Genomic DNA, 11,470 nt, shown 5'->3' with positions numbered 1-11,470 from the left:
TTCCTGTTAGTACATAGATCATAAAGTATACAGAGTTAAAAGTCATTCTTGGTAACTAAAATTCCACAGTAAGGATATCCTTTGGCTACTTCACCAGGTCCATTTGGGTTTTTTTGTTTTTTAAAGCTTATTTACTTAAGTAATCTCTATAGCCAACATGTGGCTTGAACCCACAACCCCAAGACCAAGAGTTGAACGCTCTTCCAACTAAGCCATCCAGGTGCCCTTCAACACGTCCATTTGGATGATCCATGAGAGCCGCTAAGGTGTTACCGGATTTATATAAACACACAAAAAAGCAAAAAACAACCCAACTCTGGGTCTAACAGACATCGTATTTGAACCTTTCACTTACAGCCTTTCACTCAAATTTGGGAGAACAAATCTCTGCAACCACCAAAACCTATCAGGAGGGTTCTGTCTGCAAACCACAGTCTGTGTTGGGGTGATACCCCCAATCTATAGTTTATGCTCTCCTGTCCTCAGTTTCCTTGGCTTTTGATATTCAAAGTCAAGCATGTCCAATAAAAATACAAACAAAACAGATGAACAGAAACAAAACTTTTCACCGAAGCACCCACTCCTATAAAGGTGGTTTAACTTTCAACCACATCATGAATTGAAAAACAAAATCCAGCCCCTCTTTTGACTTGTCTGTTCAAGATTCTAGCTGTCTTTCACTGAGGCTCATGCATTAAGGTGGAATGAAAGGTAGTGGGGCAAGGAAGCCCAGGGAGGGTGGGACCTCAGTTAATAACTCAAATATAATCCACTCCAATGGGAACATTTCCCCCAAATTAGATATACTTTATGAACCCCATTTTAATAGTTGCCCAGTATTCTAACAGTATTTTAGAATGTTCTTTTATAAACAAAATGTACCATTCTCTTATATTTTTTTATTATATTATAGATAATGATCCATTACGGCTATCTTAGGACATATCCCCCTCTGAATGTATGTTATATAACGTATAAAATAGTATTTATATTATGTTAAGGGTTGTTACATATTCCAAATTGCTTTCCAAGTAGTTGTAATCATTTGATTCTAGAAGGCTGCTAAGACACTGGTAGAGCACATCCAAGACTCCCACACCAACCTTGAAAAAGTTGTCTGTACTAGCTGTCCCTATTTCCTTGGCTCTTGGTCATTCCCCAACTCACATGGTCTGGATTCTGCATAAACCACTCCACTGAAACTGCTTCTGCCAAGGATCCTGTTGCTAAATGGAAGTTCTCAGAAGCATGTGACAGCCTTAGACTCTCCCCCTCCAATGAAGCTTTCATTCTCTCCTGGTTTTCCTCTCCCCACTTTCAGTCTTCTTTGCAGGTCCCTCCTCCTCTTTCTAGCCTGCCATGTTTCCTAGGATCTGACTTAGGCCCAGTGGCCTTCAACCCTGAAAGCTCTCCTCAGGCAACCTCACACTTCTCCTCTTCTAGATTTTGGCGCCTCCTACACCTCCCTCTTCACCTCAGCTCTCTCTGGGGCCCTGCATCCATCTGCTCACTGGACAGGCCCCGCCGGTAGTAGTTCCAAGCCCATCTCAACAGAACAATGTTGAAACTAAACTTCTCTTCCTCCACCGCCCCTCCCAAACTCCTGTATTCCCCATCTCACACCACATGCCAGGGGCTCCAGCCAGAAACATGAGCATGATCTCCTCCCTCAGTCCTCACATTCAGACAATCTCCCAGTTTTGTCGATTCTAATTAAATGTCTCTCAACTCTGTCCACAGGCCCCATGTCCTCTGCCAGTATGAGTCCAGGTCTCTATCAATCCATGCCAGGATTTCTGGAACAGCCTTCTCACTTGGCTCCCTGCCTCTCAGTCTTGCTTCCTTCCTGCCAACCCATTCCTGACATTGCAAGGAGAGCTTTCTGAAATGCAAATCTAATTATACCTTTCCCAGCTCTGAACCTTGCAGTATTTCCCCATTGCCTCAGAATAAAACCCAGGCCCTTTGCTTCCTGAAGCAATGGGTGCCTATGGATTTTTTAAATTACCATATGGTAAACTTACTCTTGGTGGTGTACAGTTCTAAGAATTTTAAGTTTTGTTTATTTATTCTTGAGAGAGAGACAGAGTGAGTGGGGGGGTGAGTGGGGGAGGGGCACAGAGAGAGGGAGAGAGAGAGAATCCCAGGCAGGCTCTGCGCTGTCGGCACCAAGCCCTATGTGGGGCTCGAACTCACACATGTGAGATCATGACCTGAGCCGAAACCAAGAGTCGGACTCTTAACCCACTGAGCCACCCAGGCGCCCCAACAGTTCTAAGAATTTTAACACACGTATAGAATGAGGCCACCACAACTCTCCATCACTCCTCTTCTCTCATACATACTCTTTTATAGTCACGCTCTCCCCAATCCTAACCCCAGACAACCCACCCATCTGTTCGCCATAGCTTGTTTCCATAGTTTGTCTTTTCAAAAAAACAAAAACAAAAACAAAAAACGGGGGGGGGGGCGTCTTTTGAACAAAACAAACCCAAGCCCCTTAAAGTGGCTTTAATGACTACCTAGCTCTCCTCTCTCACTTCCAACATCTGCTCCCTCCCAGTCGCTGCAATCAGACGGAACGATTTCCGGTTCTCTGGGAGTGGGAGCGCCCAGCTGTCTTCACGTGGGGGGACCTCCTCCCCGCCCTTTTGGGTTGGGGAGCGGGGGGGCTCCTCTGTGCCCACAGTGCCTAGTGCTTCCCCCACTACAGCACTTCCACGCGGCTGCGACTGCCAGGCTACTTGTCCATGTCTTCCATCACATAGCTCCCTCCAGGCACCGCCACACGCCCAGCTTCCACCGGCCGGCCGAGCTCTGCCACATCCCAGGCCTCGTAGCTCCAGAAGTCGCCCGGGCGTCAAGACACTCGGAGCCGGCGCCCGCCACGGAGCTTGGAAACCAAAGCGAGCATGCGCAGCGGGGCGGGGCAGAACGTTGTGGCCCAGTCTCCTGCGCGCTGGTCCAGGAAGGGGCGGGCCTCGGCCACTCGCGTTCCCCTCCCCCAAGCCCTCGCTGCGCCTGCGCGCTGGGGACAACCGTTGCAGGGCGCCCACGGCCCTGAGGAGGGACTGTCGCGGCTGACACCCTCTCTTTTCGGCCCTGAGGTACCCGGCCTGGTGGCCCAGGACGTTCCCGTCGCATGGCGGAGTGCTGCGGACGGTGCCCATGAAGTCCTTAGTCCTAGTTGTGCTGTTGCTATGGCTTTCATCCGTGCCTGCCTTTCCGAGTGAGTGACCGACCTGCGGCGGCAGCGACCCAGGGGACAGTCCTGGGGGAAGCTCCCTGCTCCGGGGTCCGCCGGAGACCCGGTCCTGCACTCTTCCCACACCTCACTGCCCGGGGTCCTGGCCTCCTTTGTGGAGGTGTACCCCTCTCCTACTCGCTCCTTCCTCCGCCGCGACCTGCGCGCCGCCGGTAGCGATGCAGCGGGTCCCAGGCATCACCCGGGATGCGCCGGGCTGGGCACACTGGGCTGGCGGGTGTGACCTCCTCACCCTTGGCGGACACGTTCCTTGACATTAATCTCGTTCCCGTTGGCCAGAGTCGCTGCGTGTGAGAGAAAGCAGGGGTCTGCAAACTGCTGCCCGTGGGGCCAAGGGGGCCTGTTTTTGTAAGGTTGGCTGGCCAAGAATGGCTTTTACGTTTTTAAAGGTGAATATGAGATATACTCGCTCCTGACTTGTGGAAAACTATGAAATTCCAGTGGCATTGTTGATAAATAAAGTTTTATTGGAACACAGCCATGCGCATTCCTTTATTAATTGTCCATGGCTGCTTTACCGCATTGTTTAACAGCAGAGTTAAGTAGTTGCCACAGAGACGGGATGGCGTGCAAAGCCTAAAATGTTTACTTCGGGCCCTTTACAGAAAAAGTTTGACCCCTGTGGTAAAACACGGAGAGCAGGTGGATTGTGGTGGCTGTCTAGGACACTCTGTGTCCCCCTATGCCCCCCAACAGTGGATCCTCCAGTGCACAGGATTCAAAACCTCCGTTGAGCAGAATTCTAACTTACGACTTGTTCCTGCCCCTCCCCAATAGCTGAAAACTAGTAAGATCAAGATCAGACGTGCTAAGACTACTATGTTGACGGGGACACCTTGAAATATTTAAGTGCATGTCTGATATTCCAGATGTAACTGTGAGGCTCATCCATCTAGTTTAACTGTAGTTCATTGTAACTTTTATTAACGTTGGGGTTGACCTACCCAAGTAAATAAATAAAGTTTAACAGGTAGGTGTGAAAAAAGTACTAAGGAGCATGCCAGTTATGAAGAACTCTATTTCAGAATTGTTAAAAGGTCTTAGTAAAAAATTAGATTTAAGAAGTGAAATACAACACAGCCTAAATCATGAATACTGGTGAGAAAAGTTCTGGATAAAGTGCCATATACCAAAGTCATCCCTTTAAGTACTAGCATTTATGATTGTTAGCTATTTTAAACAAAGATCTTTTGTAAAAATGTTCTTCTTTGCCATAAAGGAACAATATACTGAAGATGATGATATCTTTTCGTGATATCTGATGGTCATTATAACTAACATCAGTTATTGCATTCTGGTAGCTATAGATCAGTAAGTCGCAACTGACTGACATGTATGGAGACTTTAATTGAAGTGACATTAATATTGTCACACACCACACTCTGCGATTGCTGGATCCTTAACTCAGTGCAGTCTCCTGCTTAACTGCATCATTTCATGGCTTGTTCTTTTTTGTATGTGTGCCCTCTTCCCTAAGCTTTCGTAAAGCTCGCAGGAAATGAAAAGAAAAAGGAGTGGTATTGTGTTGAAGATACAGATGACACAAGACATAAGGAAAATGTATACAGATCACAGAGGATATCTTGGAAAATGTAATTGACTTCTTTTCCACAGGATTGGATTAAGGGATATGTAGAGCAACGTTTACATGGCTACTTTCTCTGTCTCTCTCATTCTCTTTCTCTTGGTAATTTTAATTCTGTTTATTTATTTTTTGGAGTAAGTACACCAAAAGAAACCAGGCTTATCCTTGTGTTTGGTTTAAATCCAATTTGTGTTTTCTATTTTATATGGCCACTATTCCAACATTTGTGGGTGAGAGTCATATAAAAAATGCTGTCAGGCCAAAGAAAAGGCACATAGATTTTTATAATGAAAAGTACAGTTTTGCCTTTTTTTTCAAGAATACTAAGGCAGTTTTGAGGTCATCTTACACAAATATCATAGGTATTTTATTAAGTAATTACATTTTTTTGAAAACCTCAGTACTTCTTTTAACTGTCCATACCTTTCTAATGTGCCCAACCCAAGTTTAGCTAGTACCAGTTTAATCCAAGTTCAGTTTGACATGAGTGAGGCTTGGATTCTTCCACATGCATACACCTCCTGATGGTGCATGCATCACCTTTGTACCATATACTTAAATTTATATACACTCAATTTTCTTGTTTCTGATTTTTCCATAGTTTTAGTTTTAAATATTACCAGATTGAAAAATCATACCCCTTTAATGTGTTGGTGGTGTATAACTTGCTTTACTTCTTAATGAGAGTTCTGGTTGCTTTAAAAGAAAATTATAACTTCGAAAGTATCTATAGTTATATATTTAAATATTATTAAAATAAATTATACGATTTGCCTTTTATAATTTTAAGTCACCAAATATTCATAAGCCTGAAGCTACAAACACAAGAATGTGAAATACTAGCTTTTGGGCTCTTTTCTTTTTTTTTTTTTTTTTTTAAGTTTATTTATTTTGAGAGAGAGAGTGGTCATGTGTGCTCACACATGTGAGCAGGGGAGGGGGAGAGAGAAAAGAAGAAAGAATCCCAAGCAGTCTCCCAGCTATCAGCGGGGAGCCCCACGCGAGCGTTGATCACATGACCTGAGCCAAAATCAAGAGTCAGACTCCTAACCAATTGAGCCATGCAGGCTCTTTTTTATATCTTATAATTAAATTGTTTTTTTTTCCCTGGTTATCTCTTTGGATCGATCAGCAAAAGTAGAGTTAATGATATAGGATTGTTTCAAGCTAGGATCAGAAAACCTCTTAACTTGCTTCTCTAGATTGGTGTTTAAAGAAGGCTAAATATATAAGTTTTTTTGGCATCTATCTTTGTCCCTAGGAAGGCCTTTGTCCTAATAGACCACAGAAGGCAAAGGAAGTAGTAAAGCAGCAAACAGCAATAACAATTGTTGAAATGTATTGGCAAATAAATTCAAAAGAAAAGCAGATTCCTTTTATTTCAAGTACAATCAAAAGATCAAATTCACTTGGTTCTGGTGCTGCAAGTTCACTTTACACTGTTTCAAGGCCCAAGGCTATGGCTCTGGGAGGGTCTCTCAAACCTGTACATGCAATGTTGTGACATACCTCATTAATGTTTATGAGGAGCATGTTATCTAATATGGAATGTCCAGAGGGGAGGCGTAACAGTAGTTGCATTAGGCTGTCCTTCGATGTTTTATCAGAAAAAATTCCTGTCTTTCTGTTCTTTTGAGCTGTTTTTTGTGTTGTTTTGGTAGGATCTCATGTGTTTTTAAAGACTTCTTGTTTTCTCTTATTAGCTGGTTGTCCCAAGACCACTTTTTATCTTCCCTTCTTTCAGTGGGATCGACCATCCTTCTGAGGAGACATAGGACATAGTATTAGAGACTAAAGTACCTGGGATACATATCGGACTTACATGATGGGGTGATATTGTTATTTACATCATTTTATTGAACAGAACTAGAAGAGATATATTTCAAAGTCATCAGTTTGTTTTGGTTCCAATTAAAATTTAACATTACTCCTGGGATAACTTTCTGATTTTTAACCTTTTACCTGAATTAAATTTGTATCCCTTTTAAAAAATGTAATTTGGGGCGCCTGGCTGGCTCAGTTGGTAGAATATGTGACTCTTCAAAAAAAAATTTTTTTTTAACATTTATTTATTTTAACAGAGAAAGAGCATGAGCGGGGGAGGGGCAGAGAGAGAGGGAGACAGAATCTGAAGCAGGCTCCAGGCTCTGAGCTGTCAGCACAGAGCCCAATGTGGGGCTCAAACTCACAGACAGCGAGATCATGACCTGAGCCGAGTCAGACACTCAACTGACTGAGCCACCCAGGTGCCCCAAGAATATGTAACTCTTGATGTCAGGGTTGTGAGTTCAAGCCCCATGTTGGGCGTAGGGATTACTTAAAAATGTGTGTGTGTACATAAATATATGACACTTTTTTGGTTATGTGTTGCAGAATAAAGTAACACCCCCCAAATTTATTATTTCTCATGATTCTATGGGTTGACTGGGCTCAGCAGGACAGTTCTGCCTCATAAGGTGGAGTTGAGGTCAGTCATTCAGCTGTATTCACCTGGAAGCTCAAGTGGGATAAGAACATCCAACATGGCTTCTTATCTTCCAAGGTCTTTCTCTACATGATTTCTTATCTTTCAGTAGTCTAGCCCAAATGTCTTTCTACCACGGCAGCTTGCTTCTAAAAGGGAGTTTTACAGGACTCCAGTATGTAAGTTCTTATCAAGCTTAAGCTGTGTTAGACTCACTAATGTCTCTATAGGCCAAGATAGTCACATTGGGCAAGCCCATATTCATTATGGGAAGACACTAACCAAGAACATAAATACCAAGAAGTGCAAAGCCCAAAGTTACAGTTCTTTTTTCTCCCCCAGCCTTATTGAGGTGTAGCCGAGAAAACTAATATATTTAAAGTATACCATGTGATGATTTGATATATGTCTATACTGTGAAAGGATTCCCACTATTGAGTTAATTAGTGCATCACCTCACATAAATACCTTTTTGTGTATATATCAACCATAGTCCCCATGTTATATATGTTATACATTATCGCTTCTCGGCCTTTTGGCTAAGATCAAGTGTATATATGTTATACATTAGATCCTCAGGCCTTACTCGTTTTATAACTGCAAGTTTGTACCCTTTTACCAGACTCTCTCTCTATTTCCTCCACCCCCAACCCTAAAGTTATATTTCTTTAACTGGAACACTTAATTCATGGGAACATAACTGTTCATTTTACCTGTCAGCAAAAATTTAAATGTGAATTAACAAATTATAGGAAAACTGCTGGATGAATAACAAGATAGAATGTTTCTCTTTGTGACCATTCTTTGAGTGTACCCCACTAATGAAGCACAGTTATTAGAACTTTGATTTGAGCTGGAAGTACTTCATCTTTGTGATTTAAGTTCATTTTAATTTGAAGGTGTTGGTGTGTTAGCTGGCAGTTCTTATGTGATGAAATATTTCAGATATTAATTCTTATTTGCAGCACTTCTGTAGAATAAGGGAAGTCTATTTGTGAGCCCACTTAATGACATGGATGGAAAATAGAAAGAAATTGTTCTCCAAAGTTAAGGACATTCAACCAGAGTCTGGTCCACCTATACATGATTCCTTGCTTGGGTCTATATTAAGCTTTATATACATGAGTTCCTTATCAATAAAACCATTCCGTTTTTCATTCTTGTGGTAATAAAAATCCTAGTTATATTTGAACCTTTAAAAAAATGGGCATCCATGATTCTTAGTTAAATTTTGAGTGTGATCACTAGTTTCCCTATCGAGGTTACAGGCCATGGGCAAAGTAAAAACATGTGAGTCCTTAAAGCACAAGGACCAGAGGTATTCCATTGAACTTTAACTTCTTTGTCTTTGTATGAAAGTTAAAAAGTTTACTGAGTTTCCCCCAATTATAAGGAACATTTTACTACTACCTTACCAGGTATGTATTCTTATACCAAACCACACATTTAAAAATTAACAGTATTTTTGGGCTTTAAAGGCTTCGTTTTTTAGGGGCACCTCGGTGGCTCAGTCAGTTGAGCTTCCAACTCTTGAGTTTGATTCAGGTCATGATCCCCGGGTCGTAGGATAGAGCCCTGCAGCGGGCTCTGTCCTGAGCATGCCACCTGCTCAAGATTGTCTCTTCCTTTCTCTATCCCCCCACCACTTTTCCTCTCCAACACTACTCCTCTCCCCTTCTGCTCCTCTCCCCCATTTGTATGCTCTTTCTCTCTCTCTCTCTCTCTCTCTCTCCCTAAAATTAAAAAAAAAGCCTTTGTTTTTTAAAACATAAGTTGTATATTACATGGTCAGCATCCATCTTATATTGAGAGATACAGATTTTTTTTTTTTAGAATTCCATCTGACTTAAGGTGTTTTTGAGTGTATTTCTTTGTATAACCTACGTATTACATTATGCATATATAACTTATCACGGTCTATTGGTATCAACATTTTACCAGTTTGAATGAAATGTCAAAACCTTACCTCCCTGGGGCACCTGGGTGGCTCAGTTAAAGCATGCGACTTCAGCTCAGGTCTGATCTCACGGTTTGTGGGTTCGAGCTCACGTTGGGCTCTGTGCTGACAACTCAGAGCCTGGAGCCTGCTTCGGATTCTGTGTCTCATTCTCTCTTTGCCCCTCCCCCATTTGTGCTCTGTCTCTCAAAAGTAAATAAATGTTAAAAAAAATTCTTTTAAACAAAACCTTACCTCCCTTTATGTCCTTTACCTCTCCCATTTGCAGTATAATTGCCTAATTGCATTAAATATTTCCTCTACATACACTGAGAACCATATCAGAGTGTTGCAAATTTTGCTTCAGCTGTCAAATGTAATTTGGAAAACTCAAGAGAAAGAAACTGTTGCATTTACTCAGGCTTTTACTTATGCTTTTGCTCTTCCTTTTGTTCTTTCTCCCTTCTCAGTGTTCCAAGATTCCTTCTTTTATCAGTTTCTTTCTATTGAACAAACCTCATTTAGCCATTCTTTTAGGGTAGGTCTTTGGACAGCAACTTCTTTCAATTGTCCTTCATCTGAGAGGTATTGATCATTCTTTCATTCCTGAGGGATATTTTCCCTTGATAGAGAATTCCAGGTTGACAGTTTGGGTTTTTTTTTTTTTTTTAACTCTTGACAAATATTGCTGATCTCCATGGTTTCTCATCAGAATTCCAGTTGTCATTTAGATTGTTTTTCCACTATAGATAAGGTGTTTTTTCTTTTTTTTTTCTTTGTCTTTAGTTTTCAGAAGTTTGACCATATGTCTTAGCATGGATTTCTTTTGGTTTATTTTGTTTGAAGTTCACTTAGCTTTTTGAATCTATAAGTTCATGTCTTTTGCCAAACTTGGAGTTTTTTCCAGTTATTATTAATATGTCTTTGATTACTTTTTCCGACTCAACCTCTTTCTTCTTGGATGACTTGAATGTTCCAAGACTTAGATGACATGAATGTTAGGCCTTTTCGTTACAGTCTCACAAGTCTCTGAGGCTCTGTTCATTTTTTTTTTTTCCAGTCCATTTTCTATTTTTCACATTAGGTATTTCCCATTGTTCTGTCTTCCAGTTCACTGATTCTTTCCTCTGTCCCCTCCATTCTGTTGTGAGCCTATCCATGAAGGTTTTTTTCATTTTAGTCTTTGTGTTTTTCAGTTCAAAACTTTCAGTTTGGTTCTTCTTTATATATTCTGTTTCTTTGCTGAGATTTTCTTGTTCTTTGCTGAGACTTTCTATTATTCATTTGTGTCAAGCATGTGCATGATGGCTTGTTGAAGCATTTTTATGATAGCTGCTTTTAAATCCCTGTCAGATGATTCTAACATCTGTGTCATCTTCGTGCTGGCTTCTTTTGCTGCCTTTGCTCATTCAAATGGAGATTTTCTTGGTTCTTGTTGTGACCAGTGTCTTTTGATTAAAACCTGGATATTTTTGGTATTATGTTGTAAGACTCTAGATCTTATTTATATCTTCTGTTATAGATTGACTGAATTTAACTGATTTATAGATTTAAATGAATGTTGCCTTGTTACCACATGGTGAAGATGAAAGTCCCAGCTGCTCCTTAGCCTTCTCTACCGGAAGAGAAGGTATTAATTCATACCTGGTAGCAGCACTTCAATGAGATAAAGGCAGAGAGGTTGGAGCACCTTACTGAAGCCTGCCTGATGAGGGTAAAAGTCTGGGTTCTCCACTCAGCCTTTGCTACTGGCCATAGGGCTATAAGGTTTTCTATGGTGTTTGGCTGGAATAGGATGGTTATTGCCTAAAAGCTTTCTGTCTTGCTAGGCTACCGTTTTACTTGTCCTTTGGCTATAGAGAGCAGTCTTTTCTCGGAAAATTTTTTGTCTGCATCCATTGGTGTTTCTCAGTTGCCAGCTTCTCCAGTCTCTAGTCTGAGGTGTGTGTGGCAAAAAGAAAACCCAGGGAACTCACTGCTGTATATTCCTTAGGTCTTGAAGTTCCTAGTTAGTCTGTCTTCTCTCTGCCTTTCAGATTACTTGTTTTGTATATGGTATCCAGGGTTTTTAACTCTACTTAGTGGGAAGAATAGAGGAAAAGTGCATGCTATCTTTTTGGAAGTGAAAGTCCAGATACGTTGTTTTAAAACATTTTATTTGGGACTTAGTGGAAGAGACCATGTGTTTTACAAATAAGCAAGAATACCTAAGTAGAGCGT

At 41.5% G+C, this 11,470-nt stretch overlaps 1 protein-coding gene across 1 annotated transcript in view; it reads left to right on the top strand.

Annotated features, from left to right (window-relative positions):
• The first annotated feature begins 3,029 nt into the window (after nucleotides 1-3,029).
• The window catches only part of SPESP1 (sperm equatorial segment protein 1), a 32,011-nt gene continuing 23,570 nt past the window's right edge, over nucleotides 3,030-11,470 (top strand). Inside the window, exon 1 of the mRNA XM_043554048.1 lies at nucleotides 3,030-3,229. Within this exon, the coding sequence (XP_043409983.1) occupies nucleotides 3,169-3,229 (61 nt within the window). The 5' untranslated portion in view covers nucleotides 3,030-3,168. The remainder of the gene's footprint in view (nucleotides 3,230-11,470) is intronic.

This window comes from Prionailurus bengalensis, chromosome B3 (genome assembly GCF_016509475.1).
Source record: "Prionailurus bengalensis isolate Pbe53 chromosome B3, Fcat_Pben_1.1_paternal_pri, whole genome shotgun sequence".
Taxonomy (NCBI): Eukaryota; Metazoa; Chordata; class Mammalia; order Carnivora; family Felidae; genus Prionailurus; species Prionailurus bengalensis.
The sequence above is the reverse complement of the archived record's forward strand: the minus strand, read 5'-3'. Positions and strand labels throughout refer to the sequence as shown.